At 29.9% G+C, this 24,342-nt stretch overlaps 3 protein-coding genes across 4 annotated transcripts; all 3 read right to left on the bottom strand.

The window, feature by feature from the left end:
- Positions 1-6,143: 6,143 nt before the first annotated feature.
- On the bottom strand, positions 6,144-9,472 carry LOC103832646 (GDSL esterase/lipase 5). Its single transcript, XM_009108705.3, has 5 exons — positions 8,192-9,472; positions 7,757-7,881; positions 6,997-7,221; positions 6,662-6,914; positions 6,144-6,521 (listed from the first exon to the last, which is right to left on the bottom strand). The coding sequence occupies exons 1-5, from the start codon at positions 8,517-8,519 to the stop codon at positions 6,271-6,273; spliced, it is 1,182 nt and encodes a 393-aa protein (XP_009106953.1). The 5' UTR covers positions 8,520-9,472; the 3' UTR covers positions 6,144-6,270.
- A 236-nt stretch (positions 9,473-9,708) lies between these two features.
- On the bottom strand, positions 9,709-11,883 carry LOC103832647 (ethylene-responsive transcription factor RAP2-12). The gene is made up of 2 exons (XM_009108706.3): positions 11,505-11,883; positions 9,709-10,570 (listed from the first exon to the last, which is right to left on the bottom strand). The coding sequence occupies exons 1-2, from the start codon at positions 11,746-11,748 to the stop codon at positions 9,861-9,863; spliced, it is 954 nt and encodes a 317-aa protein (XP_009106954.1). The 5' UTR covers positions 11,749-11,883; the 3' UTR covers positions 9,709-9,860.
- Positions 11,884-19,473: 7,590 nt separating this feature from the next.
- LOC103832648 (FCS-Like Zinc finger 17-like) lies at positions 19,474-22,494 on the bottom strand. 2 transcript variants are annotated; one of them, XM_009108708.3, is made up of 3 exons: positions 21,480-22,493; positions 21,157-21,374; positions 19,474-21,111 (listed from the first exon to the last, which is right to left on the bottom strand). In XM_009108708.3, the coding sequence occupies exons 1-2, from the start codon at positions 21,665-21,667 to the stop codon at positions 21,194-21,196; spliced, it is 369 nt and encodes a 122-aa protein (XP_009106956.1). In that variant the 5' UTR covers positions 21,668-22,493; the 3' UTR covers positions 19,474-21,111; positions 21,157-21,193. The 2 variants fall into 2 exon arrangements, with proteins under 2 accessions (XP_009106956.1, XP_033133894.1); XM_033278003.1 differs by having other exon boundaries at positions 20,989-21,108; positions 21,155-21,374; positions 21,480-22,494.
- Between the last annotated feature and the right edge of the window lie 1,848 nt (positions 22,495-24,342).

Consider the following 24,342-nt stretch of genomic DNA (forward strand, 5'->3'; position numbering starts at 1 on the left):
TCTTATTCAAAATCTGACACTGAACTGAAAATACACAAAATTTTATCCAAATACACAAAAAAAAATTTTAATTTGAAAATTTACCTGAAATCAAAAACTATAATCGTAAACCAAAAACCTAAAAAAATATCCATAATGCCGAAAATATATTCGAAATATCCAAATATACCTAATAAACACAACATATTTATGATCGGGTCTAGGGTAGGACCGGACTCAAACAAAGACATGTGGGTCCAAAAAAACCCCACTAGGTTATCTTCTCTCGATCTGAACTAAACCTATATTTCCGAGTTGGCTAGGTTTGTTTTTTTGATCCGGATATAATTCTCATGCCTAAAAAAACTTACGTAAAAGTGTACATATAAAATATCAAATAAACTAATTCATAGATTATATAACTGTTAAAAATATATTTTTTGATATAATAAGACTTTGTATTATAATATAATCCAAAAAACCCGCGCTTTTCAAGCGCGGATCCATCAATAATAGATTAATACTATTCCTTTTTAACAGATTAACACTATTCAGTCCGAATATTTAAGCTTCGATCAGGCTAATTTATTTACCTGTAATGGTCAAATCATTACTATGATACAACACACTCTGATTGTTTTTAAACTATATGGTTTATATTTTCATATAGTTTATGCAATCAAAAATATCAATGAGTATGTAATTCATATTGCTTTAGGATCCATAAATACTATATTACTTCAAAATTACTGATACAAAAGACTCACCCTGCGCTATGCGCGGGTCTCATCCTAGTAAAGAAATATATGGAGATAAATGTACATAATGTTTACCTGAAAGTGTTTTTTTTTTTGTTTACCTGAAAGTTAGGAGAATCATTTTATTTCTTTCATATATCGGTTGAACCTATACGCATATAAATTCTTTAACAACAAGGTGTTTGGAATGTTGAGAGTTGCTCTCTAGAGCCCTGCAACATCATTGTCTCATATGAAAATTACCAAAAAAAGATTAAAATTATGTATTCTCTTCTATTTTATACTTTAAATCCACTTTCAAATCGTTCTTACACTTTCATTTACCCTCTCAATCTCATGCAAGATTTGAATCTATACCCGATTTTTCTTGTAAAATGTATTAAGGCGAGCAGATAACATCGTGCCGCAAAATTGGACTGGGGTTCGCGTTTGGTCGCTAGTCTTGAGGTACAATAGGAAACTGTAAATCAGTAATCTTGTGGAACAAGTAATAATCAGATATTTCAAAGTTTTATCATGTAGAACCAAGAGGAAAATTCTGTGAAAAAAAAAACAAAAGATTGATAGCTACACGTCTTCTAAAAATAAAAGATTACTACAACACGTACGCATCGGAGACCAATCATTCTGATTAAGAAAAAAAAAATCAGTTGATTCACACAATAAATATGTTCAGACTTCAGATATGTATTTGGGTTACGAATGTATGCTTGAAAATAAATATCAAAACTAATCATGTTCAAACTTTAAATTTTTCATGAAAGATATCTAATATGGTAATACAGTTTTTATAAAGTCATAAATTATATATACAGATAAAACTTTTGTTTTTGAGTCAAGAACCACGTCTGCTCTATTTACACATATTAAAAACTATATTTGTTTTACTGACACTATCCACGAGCAAACTTCATGGAGATTTTATTTTTTGAGAAAACATATGAAATTATAAGCATGGTTTATATGTCCTGGTCCCATATGTTAACGATAGATAGAGATGTATATCGTACATATGGTGTAAATAATAACTATCTGTTATAAACCTCTGTAGTACTTGTGTTTAACTTTTTTTATCATTTCCTCGCACTTTTCGTTTTGATCATATTCTATTTTCTTCTTATAGTTATTTATAAAGTATTTTCTTTATTATTCCTACCGTTTCTTAGTTTCTATGGTGGTCATCAATTGAAACCCATCAAAAATATTAGACAAGTACTTGACTATTAGTTACGATGTATATTGAAAAAAAAATCTTTTAATTAAATACCAAAAATTTAAATTGATTAGTTTTTGCTAAAAATATTAATGAATATGAAGAATGTGTCCATCGTATTAATGTATATGTGGTTATATTGAACCACCGGTCTAATAGAACTAGAATAACCGGTTTAGGTTATCTAGATAAACTTGTTGTATCACGTGAGCTAAGCGGTGTAAAACGGTATCGTATAAATTGTTATGCTAGCCTTATCTCGAGCTAGAGTTCTAAGTGATAGAGAAGGAAGCTCTTAGTCTCGAGATAGAGAGAGAAAGATCGGTGGTGTCGAGGTTGTAATCCGAAAGCTCAAGCTTGAGCTGAGTAGTGGATTATTGCTGATCATAGATCAGCCCCAGGAGTAACGGCCTTCTCACATTGAGGAGGTGCAGTGAACCTGAGTACACAGTTCGAGTGTCTTCTTTCTTGTTTATTCAATCGAGTAGATCTAGGTCAATCGAAGCAACTAATCGCACAAAATCAAGAGTATTTCAGTATTATAATTTTGATAAAAATGTTCAATCTGGTTAACTGACGGTCGTACCCTAGCCGACTACAACATCGTTGGACCATATAATAGAGATCACACTATTCGGGGTGGCTGACAAAGAAAAAAACATGGAGATTGTATTGAAATTTGAAACTGGCCCAACTAACGTTTTTAAAAATCGCCGGGTCATAAAACTAATAAATAAATAGTAATAGGGCCCAATTGTTTTGAAAAAGAGAAAAAACAAAGGCATTAAGCTGGCTATTACATAACTGATGATAAAAGGGAAACATTTGTATGACATGTGTGCTTTCACTACAATGTCAAAGCCGGATGAGTATTGGTTCTTCCACAATGTGATACACAACAGTCCCATTCACGAAGAAAGACTAATGTACAGAGCGGGGGAATAAAAATTTGTTGAGATGTGCCCATTAAAGCTGTTTTAGAATCGTGACTTGTTATTTTTCTAGTTTATGAGGTTATAGTCAGGGTATTTCTTACGTGATTATAACCACTTGCTTTGGAGACGGAAGAAGTCATGGGGATTTGTAAAGGCATAAGGCTGCCTTTCAGTTCTATGCTTATGAGTTATGAGATTAACAAGGTTACGCATTTTTAGAGTGGTATTGTATTGGAGTATGAAGAAGCAGTAGCAAACATGCAAATAGAGGAGCTATTCTCACTGCCCAAATTGTGACTTTGGAAAATCATTAAATATCAGTCATATGTCATGGTAAGTCATCCTGTCATGGCTTCAAAACAGTTCCGGAAATGAGAGAGTTTGGCCTCTATGTAATGCACTATTTAGAGAGACAATGGTTTCTGCTCTTGAAGGTAGTGATGACAAGTTGTTTAGTCTTTCTACTATGCTCTAATGGGTTTCTTACCCAGTCTAAGCTAGTTTTTTCGGTTAGTAAAGTAGTGGGTGTGTCATGTGTGACCCTGTTGTGACCATGTGATGACAAAAAAAAAAGAACAACAGTTTGAATTTAGGTACAATACTTCAATACTACAACCACCTAGATCTTCTTCATCCAACACAAAAAAAAATTATCAAAACCATGTAAAATTTAGAGAAATATGTAGAGTTAAAAGTCAATATAGTATTTTCTATCTGAAGCGAGAATACAAAGCTTTTGGTAGTCTAAGAAAGCCTCTCCAAAAATTGTAGAAGAAGAACTGAATCATTCATTATTGATGTTGTGATAATATCAACAGTTAATTTAGCATATTTTTACTATAATGCATAATAAGTTTAGATAAATATTTTAGCTATTTACTTAATAGAGTTTATTGGTAGACACTAGAGATACTTGAGCATGTATCACAATAGATCAGATAATTTGATAAACAACAGACTATCTAACTCTAAGATTAATGGTTACTACAATAATTACATATTGGATGGAACAGACGTATCCATAAGTTATGGGTACGTCTGCTCCATCCAATAACAGCCTTGGCATTTAATCTTGAATTATGGCTGGATTCTCAACGACTCGGCGGACAACCAAATAATCATACCAACTCGGAAACACAGATATTTAATCTTGTATTATGGCTGGATTCTCAAAGACGGCCGTACACTAGCGACTACAACATCAAGAAAGATTCGGCCCTTCACTTGTTTATGTGTCTGAGGTAGCGTCTCATCATCTAATCTCAAGTGTCGGTGTTTATCAGTTTTCTTTTCTACTATTATTTCAGGTTTTGGGTTTTGGCTATTTTATTATATAAAACCAGGGGCGTCTCTGAGATATTGGGAGACTAAAACAATTTAATAAGGATTTTCGAAAAAATAATTATTACAAATTCGGGGACCTTTTTCTACGTAAAAGTTTTAAAAAAATTTGGAGGCCCTATGCCGATGTTTCAATTCGCTGTGCTCAGGACCACCCCTGTATAAAACATGTTTTAAAAATTATTAATTATTATGTAAACTAAAATTTATCAAATGACATTTTGATATATGTACAAAATTTCCTATCAAATAAATTCAGAAAAAGTCCAAAAACATACCTAAAACTAAAAAGAAAAACTTTGAAATAAATTAAAAAATTACATACTTCTAATTAAATTATAAAATACAGTCAACTACTAATTTAGAAAACAGTTTTATAATTACTATTTGGTAGATTTATAATTCATACTAGTAAAACTTATAATCCATTCACGTTAAAAGTAGAATAAATAATTCCATAAATAAAATAATTTAAATGTAGTGTAAAATTTATGGAAATGAAAGAAAGCGTATCTTATATATTAAAACAGAAGTCACAACCTTGATTCATGTGTGATTTTTAAAAAAATGGACCTAATGGACCTATTCATAGAAATTCATACTATATTTTAATTCAGACTAATAATAAATATAATTTTTAAAATATTTTAATCATAGTATCTTTTGATATCTTTTCATTTTAAATATAAATTTATTTATTTTAAAATTCTAACAAATCTGTTTAAAAAGATTTTTACAAGATCTTCATTTTTGAAATTATACTTAAATATTTTCACTAATTTCGAAATTAGTTTAAAATATTATTATACATTAATATATTCAGTTATATAAAATGAAAAATAAAAAAATCTATAATATTTTAGTTATTATATAATCTTAATCAATTATATTAAATTAAAATTATTATATTGAGCTAAATATAATAAAATTGTATTAAATTAATATATTTATATATTTTACTTTCGTAATTATAAAATATTTATGTTCAAAAATAAAATCTAATATGTTGGTAAGATGGGTTAACATTATCAAACTATATAATACATGTATAAAAATTAACATGTATTTCTTTAAAGTTAATAATATAAAATATTTGTAACTACTTTAATCATAATATATTTTCATTTTAAATATAATATATATTTATATATTATATTTTAAAAATTCTAATAAATCTGTGTAATATTTAAACAATAACTTAATGTATTTTAAGTTATCGTTTAGAAATAAAAATAAATAAATTATATCCTATTTTATCTACTTTTATAGTCATGATCATGTTAAAATATAATTATTAGACTAAAATAAATATGATAAATTTATATTCAATTGATAAATTTATAAATTTTATTTTCATAAATATAAACTATTTATTTAAAATATAATATGATGATAGAACGACTTAAAATTAACAAACTATATAATACATGTATAAAAATTAACATATCTTACACTTTTATAGATACAATAATAAATTATCTAAAATGAATAAGCATAAAAATATTGGTAAAAAATAAATCCAGTTTTGAAATACGTGTCAGAATTTAGCATAAATTAAATACAAAATATTTTTTTAATATATTTTCTCATGAATATATTAATTTGCTTAATAACTAAATGCAAATACAATAAGATAAATATATAATAAGAAGTGGCAAGTACATAAGGTTTAAACAATTAATTAATTATAACATGTAAATTATAAAATTATTGTATTTGAAATAGTTATATAAATATTTAAGTATATGATTAACATTAAAAATATATACCACTTATGTTCTAAAACAATAATTTATGTATAGAAAAGTGAAAACAAACACCCGTGCGGTTGCACGGGTCAAAATCTAGTTTAAATTTAAAATGTAATGTAAGATTTACTGAAATAAAAAGAGTATTGTTAGTAAACTGTAAAAGATGAACTGGGGAAAGGAGAAAACCCCACCACCAAAGTAAAGTACTTTGAATTTCTTGAACCAGTGATGAACAAAAAAAGGTTACCAACAAAAGAACAAAGCATATCCATGTATATTAACATACATTCACATCAAGAAATCTGAAATAATCTGTTGACATTGTATGGGCCAACCACTAGAGAATCTGACATGTGCCCACCATTCCAAATGAGATTTGCAAATTGTTTGTAAGTATTTTGGGTGAGATGAAGTGAATCCCAAAAAATATAATCATCAGGATTCTCACATAATTTGTATTCCTTCACAATTCTCTTCCCTCCACAGCTGAATACTCCTCTCCACTTCCCTGTCCCACAACATGCTTCTTCCCCTTCTTTAAAACCTTTCATTCAAAACATATGAAGGCATATGTTCAGTCAAAAAAAAACATACGAAGCCATGTTTTTTAAGGGCCATTTAATGAATATTCACTACCACCCCAAAATTAAAAAGCCCCACAAAATTCACAGAGAACACAGTTACCAAATTTAGAAGGATGATCCATTCTGAGTTTAAGACTTTTGTTCATGTCAAAGAGAGAGAACTTGAAGCCCTTGACTTGTCTTTGCATCTTAAACAAGAGATTTGAAAGAGCTTTGTTATGTATGCTTGCCAGTATTGAAGCATCTCTCAAGCAAGAATCGTTCTTCTGTTTTAGTATCCGTAAAGCCGGAAAACAACCCAAATCCGGCACATTCAAGAACCCGAACTTCCGTCCTCCAATCTTGTATATTTCCTATTACAAAACCATATCAAATGAATGCAAATGAACCAGTCTTCGATTTATATGATAATAATGATGATGATGATGAACTTACATGGATGAATGTAGTCAAGTTACCAATGACAATGTCAACATGTTGAGACATCGAAACGGAGAGAGATTGATTGGTCAAGAAAGGGCTTGAGTAGTCATTAGACCCAATACTTATCAAATAGACAGCTCTTGAGATTCTCTTCTTGCTTTCTTCTTTACCAAACTTTATCCTCCACAATCTCTCCACTTTCTTATAGTGATCCAATTGTGTTCTCAAACTTATCACCTTGCAATAATTATTAAGAATTGGTCATTACGTTGATTGACATTGAATAATACATCTCACCGACCTTAGATTATAAAATTTAGTTGTCCCAAATAAGTAAGTGAATAATACATATTTTATAATATAATAATGGAACCTTATTACATAGCTAAATAAAGCATGTTAAACTACAAAACAAATCGTAGGTGGGACAAAAGAATCCATTTTAAGACTATTGTTCAACTAATATAGCCACAATTATCGGGTCAAAACTCAAACGCGCACCCATATGGAACCATCTAATTAGTATTCTAATATTTTATATAATAGTACTATACTATTGTAATCTATAATATAAAAAAAAATAACTTCAATCAAATTTTTTGATCAAGCAATCATATCAAACTTCCATGTGCCTTGTGCGCACGACAAATAGAAGATATACATATATTATATATATACACAAAACTACTTAATGCAAAGGTATAATTCAAAACTATTTGAAAATTTCAAATAATTTCAAAATAAAATAAAGATGAAAAGCTAATATACGTACCGAACCTTGGAACGTTTCAACAAGAGCACCAGCTCCAGCAGATGCAAAGTTGACGCCGCAAAGCTTCTTTTGACTATCTCCCGGTTCCAAAAACGGCGGAATTAACGGCAACTTCGCATATTCCGCTATCATTAACATACATTTTTGTCAATATAATACATTTAAATAGGCCACGAGGTAATATAATAGTAACTTTATAATATATATAAATCTCATTCTTTATTAAAAGTGTGCCCTTTGTTTTGAGTAAGAACCCAAAAATTAAGACATTCGTTTTTCTAAATATTGTCATTAAAATATAAACTGAAAATATTTCAAAATTTAATAAAATTGGTCACATTTTTAATTAAAAAAAAAAAAATTACATTTTGAAACACTTAACTTTCTCTAAAACATATTACATACTAAAATGGAGGGAGAATATGTATATCTCACCAATGAAATCGGAGATGAGACGACCGTCGGAGAATCTCCCGGTGGGGAGGCCAAAGAATGTTTGACCATAAGGTGGAAAATTGGCTTGGTCAAGTGTAGTGGTATTTATGTAATTGTTGTTTCCTGCATCCAAGAAAGAGTCCCCGAAGATGAACAAAGCCGTCACGTTATCATCATTGTCACCGTCATAAGAAACTTTTGCTGCTGATTTTCCGGCGAGAAAGAGAATGCTTGAAGAGAAGATAAAGAAGCACAAAAAGAAGGTGGTGGAGGAGGAGGAGGAGATAGTTCTTTGTGTGACTTTCTCCATTAATGTTGACTTTCTCATTCACCACAAAACTTCTTAAGTCGTGTGTGTGTGTGCTTGTGTATGTATGTTTATATAGACGAAATGATTTGCTTTTTTAGTCTAACTTATAGACATGTCGACAAGACTATGTACATAAGTTATATTATATTAAAATTTGTCTCCACACTTCTATACAAAATGACTTTATAAAGAAAGTCAAATGTTTCGGTCTTTTTTAACTCCAAATGGTTTGTATCACCGTAAGATAACTTATTTATTCAGAATAGTAAAAAACAAAAAAAATGTTAGGTCTTATACTTTTTTATATAACTCATGCACCATAGTGTTTACTGTTGATTAATTAGAGTTTGATAGTGACATATTGACTGGAATGGTTAGAAAAGAGATTTATCAACTATTTATCTTTTGCATAAATTGCTTTTGCAAACAATCAAATTAGTTAAATTTCCGGTCATGGGAACTAAATATATATGTATATATATATATATATCTATAAAATTAATATTTTTTGCAGCTTAATCAACAAACTATGTATACTAGTAAATTCATTTTGTTTAAATTTATAAGTTGTTTTGGTTAGAAATACACCTATAAATTTTTTATATTTTATTTAAAATTATTATTGTCTTTAAGAATATTCAATCACAAATCATATTCAATTTTTTTTCTCTTAAATTAACTGGTTTTTGTATAAGACTTAAAAGTAACCTATATTATAAAAATCCAAAATAATTTATATTGAAAATTTGAATTGAAGGAAACTAAAAAGTAGATTTTTTTGTCATCTGGTAGATTAATTTGAAAGCTTGAAACATCAAGCAAGAGTGACATACAAAACATACACCATACTACTACGCTTAAAACAAGTAGTATATGTGATGTATTTATTACAAATGGGTGAAAAGGACGGAAAACGCAGAAATGTCCAGAAGAGTGATTCAACTTTCTTTTTTTTCCCGTCTCATAAAAAAGTGTCACGAGAAAGACACAAACTCACCAGTTACCCACTTGCAAAGTAAGTGCAACCTTTAGATTCTTCTGTCTTTTACCGACGTCGTTTTTGGCTTTTCCCTCTAGATTCATTGTATTAAAAAAAATAACAAAAGTGGCTCATATTTCTAGGCAATCATTTCGGTCAAATAGTATACACGCAATCGCACCGCTTTCTAACCGGTTCGATTCGTACCGGTTCCTTAGTAGCATTCCATATCACAAAACAGAACAATGGTTCAACATATTAACTTATGACAATGTTAAAGAAGATGTTTAGGGGCACAAAGTAACAAAACCAAAACACAAAAGACAACAAGAAAAGAGTTCAAAATGTTTTTAAAACTCTTTAAATGACAATGGATCTCTTTAGAAGACTCCTCCAATCATGGAATCGATCTCATCAATGCTCCATAGCTCCATAGGATTTGCACCATTGTCCTGAGTCGCCACAGCGTCTCCACTGAAGAAATCAAGTGAAGAATCCCATTCAGTGCTGTTGTAAGTTGTCTCAAAATCCATGACCTTGAGCTGCTTAGCTGGATCAGCTTCCTCGGCGAATGTAGCAGAGTTGTTGTTGATAAAAGCAGAGGAGATCTCAGGAGTTATAGGAGCTTGATCGTTCCAACCGAACTCAGAACAACCGAATGAGTTACTACCCTGGTCTGAGCTGAAATACTGATGATATCCATTACCACCAAACTGATTGCTGTTGTTGTTAACTTGGTGCTTCTCCTCCATGAAACACATGTTGTCAAAGGAGTTGTCCAAGTTCTGAGCCAAAACTGGACTTGGGTTTGGAGCCACCTTCTTGGCAGGTGGGTTCTCCTTCTCCTCAGGGAAATTCACCTTAGCTTTGGAACCACGGATTCTACGAGCTGCAGCATCATAAGCTCTTGCAGCTTCCTCGGCTGTTTTAAAAGTTCCAAGCCAAACTCTTGAACCTTCCCTTGGATCACGAATCTCAGCAGCCCATTTTCCCCAAGGACGTTGCCTTATCCCTCGGTACTGGCTCTTCCTCTTCCTCTTTGCAGACCTCTCACCTTCTCCGTCAGCAACTTTCTTGCCAATAACTGAATCTGGTGGTGGAAAAATAACAAGAAACAAAAGATAGTTCTTACATGAGCATATTCAAATCAATTTCATCCCAACCCTCATATACCTCCAAACATCACACAATTTTTAAGGTTTCTCACACATATTAGAAAACAATAAATACACTCTTTTAATTGGAGTATTAATTTTTAGTTTTATCAATAAAGTTTTTTTTTTTTTTTAACATTAGTTTTATCAATAAAGTTTCACCACTTACAATTTTACTTTCTAATTTATGTTCTAGTTTTAGAAACAATTGCGTTAATTATATCCTAAAACATTATACATTTGCATACAAAACAAAAAGCTAGAACATCATATATTTGTATACGGATGGAATAAGCAAGAACAGGCCTAGGAAAAAAAAACGAACCAAAAAACCGGAATCAGATCCGAGCTATAAAAACATCATATATATTTATCATGTTAGATGATATCAAGTATATCCGAACCTGAAGTATTAACCAAATCCAAACGGATAACCGAGAAAAACCGAACGAAAAACCCCTAAACCCGTACCCAGCTATAACAATATCCAAATAGATCCGGTACGGTGGTATAAAATATATGCAAACCAAAGTATCGCAACCGAACCTGAACCGATAACCAAAAAAACCTTCACCCGAACCAAAAACCCCTAATCCGTACCCAGCTCTAACAATATCCAAATAGATCCGGTACGAAGGTATAAAATATATGCAAACCGAAGTATCTCAACCGAACCGGAACTGATAACCAAAAAAAAACCTTCACCCGAACCTTGAAACTATGAATGATAACGGTATCTTATATATACACACCAACAAGAAACCATATACGAATCTATAGCATGTGAATAAACATTCAGAAACATCGCTAATGACTAATCAACTCGAATGTTAATTTATAACTCTTAAGTAAAGGTGGAAGCGGATTTACCGGCAGTGGCGGCGGAGACGGCGGGTTTACGAGCCCCGGCGAAAACGAACGGCTTCGCATCATCGCAATCGATAGAGGAATCATCCTTGAAGCCCTGGAAGTCAGCCTCGAACTCATCGTCAAGATCGAAGAAACTCGAGCGTTTCTTCGAGCTCTTCTTCAGATCCGGCCAGAGAAACTCGCTGGTGACGCGGCGAGACCTCGGCGGCGGAATGAAATCGGAGATTATTGCTCCTCCACACATGGCGTGAGGGTGTAAATGTTCAGAAACAGAATCTTAGAGGCGAAAATGTAGAATAAAAGATTCTTCGGGTTTAATTTTTGTTTTCTCTCTCTCTCTCTTTAGCACTTTGCTTTGTTCTTCGGAAAAAAAATAATGGAAGAGAACGTCCTTTTTAGCTTGAGATGAAGAGAGTACAATTGTTATTTTACAGTTATACCCTAAGTTTGAAGTACTATTTATGATGCTACCCTTAAGTAAATAAGATTAAATCTAGTCCTTTTTGACTGCTGGTAGTAAAGAGGATAAAGCTGTTCTTACCTAACGTTAGTTGAATTTTACATAGTCTAATTCATTTTAAAATTTCAGTCATGTCAAGTCAAACTTTAACGTAGGTTTGAAGATAGCTAAACTAAATTCCATCTTTCAACTTTCAAGCAATTTATTTTAATGTTATGATTTCAAATATTAAAAAAAATAATGTATTTTTGGTTAATTTAAAGGTACTTTCTAAGTATACTGTCGAGTGTTTCTGATAAAAGTGAGATGATTTTACATAATACTGTTAAAATATATGTATGTACTAAAATCTATCAAAATACATTTGTTGATTTTAATAAGAATCTAAGCATTAGATTGTTCATACTTGAATACTATAATAAAAAGTAATCTGATAGTTGAAAAATGAGAAGAGATGGCATTGAAGTACCTTGTTTGACTATTTGTCGCCTCCAGCTAGTAATTAACTTTACCAACTTACCTTAATTAATTAAATGAATATGTTCCAAAGTAATAAAACTTTATTTTAAACATACCTAGATCTTGTTCATCTGTTTGCTTCTTGTACAATTTAAAACACAAATAAGAATTTTCTTCGCCATATTTAGTTCTGATATACACTAGTAGTATTAGAGTATCTCCAATGTATAACTCCATTTTTTTCTCCAAAATGGAGTAAAAGTGAAAATGGAGTAAAATTACTCTAACCCTACTCCATTTTCTACTCCATAATGGAGTGATGAACAAACAAAAAATAGATTACTCCATTTATGGAGTAAATTTCATTATGGAGTAAGATATGAAGTTGGATTGGAGCATTTCTTACTCCATATTCACTTTTATTCCATTTTAAAGAAAAAATAGAGTAAGGATAAAGATGCCCTTAAACCGTACATATTTGTTGTTTCCACTTATTAGGAGTCAACAACCCGGCAGTTATTTTAGGAAAAACAATCAATCTTTTTTTTTGTCAACTTGGGTTTCATTGATTAAGCCCAAAGGGCATTAGTACATTTTGGTATCAGAATTACAACAAAGAGAAACCCACTAAGTTATACAATTATCGGTTCAAATAAAAGAAATTCCAGAAACTTTCGAACGTGTAAGCAAGTGGATCTCCAAAGCCACGTCGCCTAGCCACGCGTCTCGCATGCATTAAGAGGCGAACTTGGCCGCGTCTGTGAGTAGCACCGCCGTAAGGTTCTGGAATCGCCTTTCTGTCTATTTCTCTCCGTCACAAATTCCAATTCCGATACCAAACTTGAAAGCTTTCCACCTTAAGCCGCGAACCTTAGAGCAAATAAACCTTAATTCACCGGAATTATGTCCAAGAAAACTTGAATCAAGTAGAAGAAAGATTTTTGCAGGACCGCTTCAAAGCGCCAGCTTATCTGAATCTTCTTCAACACGTGAATCAAAATCTCCATTAAAACTCATCCTTCTAACCTTCAGAGATGCTTCGTGTAGCACCATCACTGACTGAACCAAAGAACGAAGACTGATTCTCCTATTTAGAATTCAGAGTAAGCGATGAAAGAAGAAATTACTCTAGTATTCAAACGGGATAAGAATTAGAACCAAGTGGAGAGCATAACTTTTATTAATCAACTCAAAATCCAGAGACAAAAGAAAAGAACTTAAAGCCAAGCTCTGTTTTGAGTTGAAAAGCACAACAAAAGCTCGCCTTGCGAAGTAGTGAATCCGACTACGCGGAAGATTAGATCGCCTAGCGAAGAAACTATATTACATAAAACAAAACCAAATATGATTGGTAACCGGCGGCACAAGACCACCGGCCACCGGAAAAGCAACTTAGATTGAGAAACTGTTAGAGAAAAGGTAGAGAAAAGAGAGAGAAAAACTTTTGTTGATGGTTTGGAAAAACAATCAATCTAGTATCTGAATAATAAAGAAAGAAAATAGAAATTAACAAAAACGTATTAATATAAGAGAAATTGCCACAAATACCACATTCATAGTACCACTTTTTATGTTTACACTAACCACTTTTACCGTCACTTTTAATGAAGGGTAAAATACAATTATACCCTTAGGTTTAACTAATGTAGATTTAGGGTTTAGAATTTAGAGTTGAGGGGTGGGGTAGGGTTTTTGGAATGTGATATTTATGATTCTAATAAATATAAATACTTAAAAATATATAAAATTTTTAAAAAAATAGTTTCAAACATAATTTTCGTTTTTCAAAAAGAAATTTGAAAAAAAATCAAAAATTTGAATTTTTTTTTATAAAAAAATTCGAATTTGAAAAAGTATAATTCGAAAACATTAAAAAAATTTACTTTTTTTTATTTTTTTATTTTTTTAATTTTTTTTAATTTTTTGTAGCTTTTTTAATTTTTTAATTTTTAATTTTTTTAAAAAAAAAATTAATATTTTTTTTTATTTAAATAATGATTTATTATATATAAATAACAAGAGCATAAGAGTCTTTTACCACTTAATGAAGAAAGTATTTTTGAAAATAATGGTAAAAATGAAAAGTGGTACCATGAAAGTGGTAAACTTGTAATTTCCTCTTAATATAACTATAAAACAAATAAATTAATACCGGCATGTAAACTATTTATTTTGACAAAAATATGAAAGCTAAACGACGACTTGCGACGGTAGTTATTACACGCGAGGACCTCGCCTTGTATGCATAGGGCTAAACTTGTAAAAGCATTAAAGAACATTTACGAATATACGTGTGCAGAACACGTACGTTTCTTGAAGCTTTTGAGCAAGTTGCTTATGTGTTTATTATGACAAGCATTTTGTCGTCTTATGGCAAACAAAAAAATTTAACAATTCGTTGTACTCTTGTGTATATGTAGTTGATGACGCATTACAATTTATTAATTTCTTAAGCTCAATTTTCAATTTCATTAATAATTCGCTTACTCAAACTATATTTATTAGGTCAAGTAATTATCAGAGATTGGGTGATATTAGGTGCATATGTAGTTGTAATAGAAGCTCGAATAAATGAAATCAACTAGTTATAATGGCTCTGATTGGTAAACACGTTTAATCGCGAAATCGTGAAAAAAATTAATTGAGCGGCAGAAAATTTTAAAATTTGCAGAAATGCAGAATATATACTAGATTGATTAAAATAATTTACTAAATGAAAAAAATAAATATCAATAATTAAACTAATTACTAATTTTTTTGAAAATAACTAAAATCTATTTAAAAATTTTAAGTTTTACTACAAATATTTAGCTTATTTTTAATATGTTTTTAATAATAGAGTGACATCTTATAATATTATACAACAATTATAGTATGTTTTTATGTACAACATAACTATTTACCATTACAAAATATATTTCTATTTATTTAAAAATTTGAAATGATATTATTATATAATTTAATAATATGAAAGTGTTGATTTTGTCAATAATCAACTAAACTCATTTTTCTACTTAATAAAACTTTTCGTCATATATTTGTCCGCAAAAATGCAAGCTTGCGTTTTTATGTTTTTTTCTTTCTGCAACATTTTTGTGATTGGTAAAATATGTGTGTAATCGCGTCCAAGACATGATTCTGCCATTCCGCATGGTTACCACTTACCGATCAGAGCCTAAGTGTAAGACTGAATGAATTCCATTAACATTGTCAAGCAATGTCTTAAAACATGTTACTGTTAAGATCTCCACAAGAAAACATGTTACCAATGACAATATATATGTGTGTATATAAAATTAAGCTGAGGAACACACTATTTTTTCAAAATATTATGGGTGCATGTACCCCCCCCCCCCCCCCCCCCCTCTCTCTTTACTAGCTTCCCCCAGGATCCATCCAAGCTCTTCAGCAAAATTAACAACTGAGTGATACTATGCTCTAATGCTTCGTTGAGAATCTTGCCATGATTCTCTGCTTCGAAAACACCCACGAGATAGCGCTGTTGGAAGAGGTAAACAATGTGAACTCCAATACATGTGATTGTCTCAGTTTCAAGCCCAATCCATATCATAGTAAACATTACGTTAGATTCATAACCAATGACCAACACTTACATGCATTTAAATTAATCTCCTCCTGATCCACAAATTTGTTTTCTGTCAAGTTAGTTACGAATTGACTTACTCTTTTATTAAAAACACATTTTTACTATTAAAACCAATTTAAAATGCGGTGGGATTTGAATAGATTTTCAAATTTTGTGTGATTTTTAGTTGAAAAAATAAATAAATAGTTTCAGAAAAAAGAAACTTAAACTTTTTTTTTTGGTAACAATGTTAAGATTAATTACCGATTTTTCAAATTTGTTACAGAAGGACAGAGGAAACTAGAAGCAGAGTAATTGAAAGCAACTAAACAGACACTCATACTAAGACTCACAAGGACAGACATTAGAGACAACAGCTAACCGAGACACAGCAGAATCGGACCTGACGCTTGCCGCAAAAGAGAGAACCACAGTTAATACGAGATTTTGAGTCCGGTAATTTTGGCTTCCCCGATGAACAGGTCTTTAAGATTTAGCTCACCAAGAACAGCTTGCAACACACCTCAATCTGCAACCAGTCAAGTCAGACCGCAAAACCCATGGTCTAGAACACCGCTGAAGACGAAGGCTGAGCTTTATTTGGGAAGAAGAACAACCAGGAAACGCCACACGCCTACGAACCTACACAAAAAAGACAGAGCTTTCTAATACCAAGAAACTTAAACTTTCTAATAACAGGTAATACATCACCCCCGCATTTTATTACAAAGAACCAGATGAGACCCTCTTTTCATTGTTTTCCAGCTGTATATACTGTATGAATATACACTGATACACACCTATTTCTGAATATTAAAAAATATGAATATTGTATTGTTCAACTGCATGCATGCGTATAGATAAAAATAAGTACTTTGGATATTTTATCATTAAGAAGATACATTCATGTAAATATACTATGATCAAAATGAGAACGGAAAGGCAGGCAAATCAAAGAGGTAGAACTAACTGGTGGTAGCTTAGTGGTAATTTTTTGGAGTTTGGTACGTACCCATATCGGTTATGGATTTGATTTTTTAAGTCTTGATTTGGCTTTAACTCAAGTGGTTAATATTGTTTATCGAAACAGAGCATTAGTCAGAATGCATTTCAAATTCAGGTCAGACGGTATGGTAATCATTCCACTTTGTAATACTAGGTGCATTCTCTCCGCTCCAGATCAAGCGTATCAGTTAGTATAACAAAAAAAAATGTAAGGCTAGAGTCTTTTCTTCCTGATTGAGACAACTTCCTCAGAACATCTCCAAAAAGACTCTCTATTATAGAGTTTTGCAAACTCTATTTTTGAAGTTTCAGAGTGTTCTTTTCCAAAAGCAAAATTTCAAATTTAACTTCAAAATTATTTGTATTTTACACTATGCTCCTTATATTTGTCATAATTAAAATTAATCCATAGAACTTTTGTAGATAACTAGCACATATATAAAAATATTATAGTAATAATAATTAATAAAATCTTACACTAAAATATAAAATTATAAATAGAAATACATAGTTAAATATTAAACTACAAGAAAAATTCAACATTATTACATAAAATTATTTTATTAATGCTCCATTTTTGGTTATACAAAATTTGTTTAGAAAATATTTTAGAAGTTCCTGAGAAAATTTACTAGACTATTAGTGTTGATGTAATATTTATGTCTTCATGTATATATCTTCTTAAAAAAATTATTAAGTTTCTTTTGTAATATTCTTGTTGTCTAATTCTACTTTTAAAATATTATAAATCTTATTTGATTTAAAGAAAACTTTTATATGTAAATTTTTAATTAATAAAAATAAATTTGAAATATTTAAAATATACAAAAGTTTTAAAGATTAAAACTATGAATGAGAAAATACTTAAGAATCATAAATGTGATGTATAATTAATTATAAGGACAAAGATGCAAATAAAAAGATGAAACTTTAAATTTAGAGTTTTGAGTAGTAAAGTTTTAAAGTTTCATTTTGGAGGGCAAAAAACACTATATTTGAAATTATAGAGTTTCTTTTGGAGATGCTCTAACGGAAGTTATCTCACAAAAAATAGGAGATGGTGACATTCATGGTGCAATTATTATTATTAGTACTACTTGTACAATTATGTTGGAATTATTTGTTTTAGTATTTAAAATTTTAATAATTGGAGTAACTAGTCTTGGACCTTTTACCCGGACCCAAAAAAAACAAAATTGGCCCAAAAATGCCCGACCCATAACCGATCCAAATATTTACAAATACCTAGTTGAATCCAAAATTCTTTTACCTGAAAGAACTGGAACTGAAAAGAACCGACCTAAATAGGCCAGGACCCAAAAAAATTCCGACCCAAATAGACCTGACCCAATAAGAACCGATTATACTCGATCTAAGAACATGAATATTCAAAATTTGACTCCATGTGTTCCTTTTTTATATTTTAATTTATGATTTAATTGTAATGTCTTTTTGTTTATTGTATAACATTTTAAAGCAATATGAAATTTTAAATGTCAAATTTAGAATTTGAAATTTTTTAATTTCAATTATTAATAATTTATTTTTGGTTATTTTGCAGCAAAAAACAATTGATAAGAGCATCTCCAAAAAGGAACTCCATTTTGAAGTTTCCAAAACTCTATATTTGAAGTTTAAAGGTGTTATTCTCCAAAAGTAAAACTCTAAACTCAACTTCAAAACTATTCATATTTTATAATATGGTCCTTATATTTGTCATAACTAATTTGAATTCATAAAACTTTTATAAATAACTAGCACATATATAAACATATTACAATAATATTAATTAATAAAATATTATGTTCAAATATAAAAAAAATAAATAAAAATAACTTAATTAATATTAAAATTCAAACAAAATATCATATTATTTCATAAAATGATTTTCGTAATGCATATATGATTTATTAGTGCATTTTGAAGTAAAAATAGTTCTCCTCATTTTTACTTTCTAGATTACGAGCTAAAAGTTGTTGAAATCGGGTAATATTGATACTTGTAAATATATTAGATCGGAATAAGAAAGTAAAAAAGAAACATAAAATATTGCTAAAAGACTAATTTCTATGATATTAATACTCGTGAATATTTTCGATATGAACAAGAAAGAATTGTATGAAAAAGACATCAAAAGCAACAACAACAACCATCTTCAGCTACATAAAAAATTTTGGACAATATTTGAAAATTTTGAAGGTTCCGGATCAAACTTACCTGACTATTAGTGTTGTTGTAATATTTAAATTTGTGTAATAGTTATGTCTTCATGTAATTTTTTAAAATAATTTTGTTAAGTTTTTTTTGTATATTATTGTTGTCCAAATCTAGCTTAAAATATTTTAAATATTATTTAAAGTTTTATTTAATTTTATGTGTAAAATTTAAAATCTGTAAAAAAAATTTAAAATATTTATGAGATATAATTTTTTTTAAGTATTAAAATAATAAACGAGAAAATATTTATGAATCATAAAGATTATGCGTGATTGTAGGGACCAAAATGCAAATAAAAATATGAAACTTCAAATTTGAAGTTTTGAATAGTGAAACTTCAAATATAGAGTTTCACTCTTCAAAACTTCAAATTTGAAGTTTTGAATAGCGAAACTTCAAATATACTAACTTCTCATTCATCAAACTTGCATACAACTTTAATTTTCTTAGGCACAAAAGCAAACAAAACTTTATTGGGTCGAATAGCTCATATAGTGGGTTAACTGGCTGAGTTCCACATTTGCATTTAGTTTAAGTTATTGGGCCGATTTTAAAAGGGCATACTCTAAATCTGCTATTCTTTGCCTGATACCGTAAACCAGTTGACCTTAGTCACCTTATTACTTATTGGGCCCAACAAATCCAGTTGACTTAAGAGATCAGAATTGAGGAGGCAGGAGGGAAAATATAATAAAAGTAAAATAATAATTTTTTTTTGTATGAATGTTAAGAAATAATAATTCATTTTAATATTAAAAATAGCATTGCACGATATTAAAAAGAGTACATATTCGTTGACAAAAAAAAAAAGAGTACATATTCAACACGTGACTGAATCAGCTGTTCATATCTTTACACCATAGTTTGCTCATGTCCATGTATAAAATATCTCCGTGCACAAAACAACAAATAGAATCATTCTAAAGATTTCCCCACTCAAAAGTATATTTTATCCAGTTCATATCTTCCATGTCAAGATCCAATCTGAATATGATATTACATAATCATGTTTGGTTATAATCAGGATATGATACTTTAGAATATTGATCATCTCGCTAACAATTTCAATTGCAAACAATCTTAGAACATGTCCAACAAGGGTTTCTCCATTTCTTAAAATTTATAAATACTAAAATAATAAAAAAGAAGAGAAAATGTCAGTGTAGATTCTGAAACAGAATTTGTTAGAACGCCTTTAGAAACTAAATAGCCATTTGTCATAGTATAAATGGTTGATCATCAAAAACAAAATAAATTTAATATGAAAACTTTTTGTTTTGTTTTAAACTATTATTATTTATGGGTTTGGATACTATTTTTTAGAACTTCATTGATAAGGTTACACTTATAAGCTCAAGTTTTGTTCCATCAGTAATTCTTCCCACTCAAGATAAGGGATGACTAATCCAGAGTTGTTGTCTCTACTAATAAATGAGACTTTGTATCTATTAATAAAGGTTTCTGTCATAAAGATAAAGATGTCAAGTTCGAGTATCAATAGTTAAAAAGAGAATTTAATAACCAGTTCTTGATCTCAGTCCAATAAAATTATAGGTTTCAGCTAAAACTTTTAAAATTAAAAGAACGATTAAAACTTTTAAAACTCGTTCTAAAATTCATAAGATTTTTAACAATTTAGAAACTAAATTTATTATATATATTTTAAAATTGATTTCAAAACCGAATAATCTATACATATTACATAATTCAAACTTGGAGACTAATGTGCATGCTTAGATTTCGTTATCCTTACCATAAACAAATAAAAAGTATCAATATATATATATTCAATATAAACCATGTAATTTACATTTGTAATATAACATATCTCTTGCAAACTACATCTCTGCAACAGTTCTACTGTTTGAACAAACAAACAAATGTTACAAAAAAAAAAAAAAAAAAAAAAAAAAACAAACAAACAAAAACAATAATTACTAATTAGTGAAGTATGTAATCGATTTAAGGAACTATAAATAGCTGGCGTCGCCGCCGTAGATCATTCAACAAAGTCCGGTTCTCGCCGGAGTTACAGCGTCTGTAAGCTGCCGACATCATCTTTGTGGATGCCTCTAGCTCTTTCTTTTCATCGATCAAAATCTGACTTTCTCTACACTCTCTGCTACAAAATCCCAAGTCTCCTCTGTTTTCACCAAAACATTTAAAAACAATTGAGACTCAAGAAAAAAGTCCTTAGCTTATAAATGGGTATTCATAATCTTGATAAGTTATAGAAATTAATATGTACCTGTACATGAAAATATCTTTGTCTTGATGGAGCTGCTTCATACAGAGGTGACATGTTTTGAGGAAACAGCGCTCCGCGATGTTTGGATTGGATCGGTTTGGTCTAAGTGAAGATTTGATCACTATGTTGCTTAGTTTTTCTTTTGAATCTGTTGTCACAAGTTGCAATCCAACAGAGATTTTAGTCATTCTCTCTATCTCAGGAATTACAAATCTTTACAGAAAAATGAAAAGAGAGAGAGAGAGAGAGAGAGAGAGAGAGAGAGAGAGAGAGAGAGAGAGAGAGAGATGAAGTGGAAGACGAAGGAGAATGTGTGAAATATATAAAAGAGGAAAAATTAACTATACTGTTTGGTGAATGGTTGCCTTTCATGTCTCACTTAAAACGTGGGAACTGACACTCTCGACATGGACCTTTTTGTTGTCGGAAATTACTACTTTTACTATCCGTCGTTTGTTTATAAAATAAAAAATACAGTGTGTTATCCATATTTATATTTCAATTAAATATGGTAACTGCGGATTGAGCGGTGCGGGACAAGCGGTTCAACTGCGGTGCAGTTTTAACAGTTATAAAAACGTATAGATATATGGTATGTGTAGAGATTTTTGTTACTGTTAACTGCGGTACGGGGCGGGGCGGTTTGTAACATTCGAAGCCGTAGTCTTAACTCAAATCTAATATTTTCTTTTACAAAATGGTTTTGGAAATTTCACCAACCTACGGTGTATGGGATATTAATTTCGTTATAAACGTCATTTGATTAGATTTTACGTTTAACATATGATACTTTTTCATAGGGGTAGGCACTTTACCCGATATCTGAAACCGCATCCGAACCCGATCCGAAAAACCTAAACCAAAATCTGAACCGAAGTAGTAAAATATCCGAACGGGTATTTAATTAGGAGAGATTGGATATCCGAACCCGAATGAATATCCGAAGATAACCGAACATATGTATAATTAACCATATATTTCAAGTTTACATCTCTCATTTTATATAAATATTTATATTGATACTGTCCATACTTTAAGTTCATATGATATACATAGAATTACGGAGAAAATGATTTGCTACTTCCTTAAAATGCATGTCAAACTTTTTATTTTAAGAATTAACAAAAAGTTACATCCAAAATTTAAAAACAATAATCAAATTAATGTCTTTTTTTTAGTTTCAAAATGTTATGTCCAAATCTATTAACCATTTAATCTATTAAAAATAAAAAAAATTTAGTTAAGTGAAAATTATATTTTTAAAAATACCCGAATCCGACCCGAAGTACAGAAATACTCGAACGGGTTCTATACCTCTATACCTGAAAATTCGAAATATCCGACCCGAATGGGTACCCGAACGGTCACCCCTGCTTTTCCATATGAACTATTAATATTTTATAAAAGAACAAATTTTTTGTTCGCTAAATATTTGTTCCAGTAGTTGAAAAACTGAAACACAAGATTGGACTGTTGTTGACAAACACTTTGCCGATTTCCGGTGCTTTTAGAATTATTTTAAATTTATTTGTATTATACTTAAAATTGCAAAATAGTCTATCGTTTGTTTCACCAGCAGTAATTTGTTTTAAATATATATATTTTTTGGTTAAAATTTGTTTGTTGAGCAAGAATACTAAAACTCAAAACATTGATACGGTAACGGTTTTCAAAAAAAAAAACATAGATATGGTAAATTCCAAGAAAACGTGTTTTGTGATTCTTACATCGCTAGCCGTTAGGTTTGGTAAATTACGACCGAGCATTAATATACTAATGACCAGCTTTAATTCTGTCACGTTTCTCATGCTTAAATTTTCAAAACATAATATTTCTTCTGTTTCAAAAAGATGGTGACAGCGAATTTGATATTAAAAATGGTATGAAATTAAAGTGTGGTACGGTGTAAGTGCGATCTGTACGGAAATTAAGAGCGGTGTAGTGCAGCTACAGCTTTAAATAAAAAGAGATATGAAATTATGTTTGATTGGTGACAATATTTATATGCGGTACTGAATAATTATTTAATTAATAAAATAATAGTGGAGTTTAATATATGATATAACTAAATAATATATTAATATAATAACTACTTTAAATTTATATTTTATATACATTAAAGAGACAAAAGACTTTTCTGCCGTTTCTTTATAGATATATAAATATAAATAATTATTTAAATAATTAATAAAATTATTTTTTATTGTTTTTTTTTGACAGCATTTTTTTATTGGTTTAGAATTGTAATTTTTAAAATGCGACTTTTTTAATAAAAAATCTAATTTTTGCATTTTTAAAATTTTATTTTTGAATTTCAAAATTGCTTTTTGAAACAATTTTTATTATAAAATATTTAATATGTATTTATTTATTTTTTTAAAATACTAAACTCCATCCCTCAAATTTAAATTCTAAATCTAGATTAGTTAATCTTAAGAGTATACGTATCTATTTACTCTTTAATTAAAATTATTTTGGTCATCTTCTTATTCAGAAGCTCTTTTGGTGAAAAAACCTAAAAATAGTCATCTTACAGAATTTCTCATAAAATATAAATTATTATTTTTAATTAAATTAAATATAATAAAAAGATTTAGTATTCAATTTTTATTTTAGGTATTCAGTATTTATTAAATTTTGGTTCAGTTAAAATATTTTAGATAAATACTGATGAACTGTTTATTTTTTTATATTTGGTTCAGCAACTCTTCATAAGTTTTGATTAAAATGTCCAAAATGAATAAACTATGATGAATATATTTGAATAGTTGTGACTAGTATTACAAAATCGTAAGTGATTACATAAAACAATACCAATAACTAAAAAAACGCACATGTACAGTAAAACCCACGCTATAACGTG

Source organism: Brassica rapa, chromosome A08, assembly GCF_000309985.2.
Source record: "Brassica rapa cultivar Chiifu-401-42 chromosome A08, CAAS_Brap_v3.01, whole genome shotgun sequence".
Classification (NCBI taxonomy): domain Eukaryota; kingdom Viridiplantae; phylum Streptophyta; class Magnoliopsida; order Brassicales; family Brassicaceae; genus Brassica; species Brassica rapa.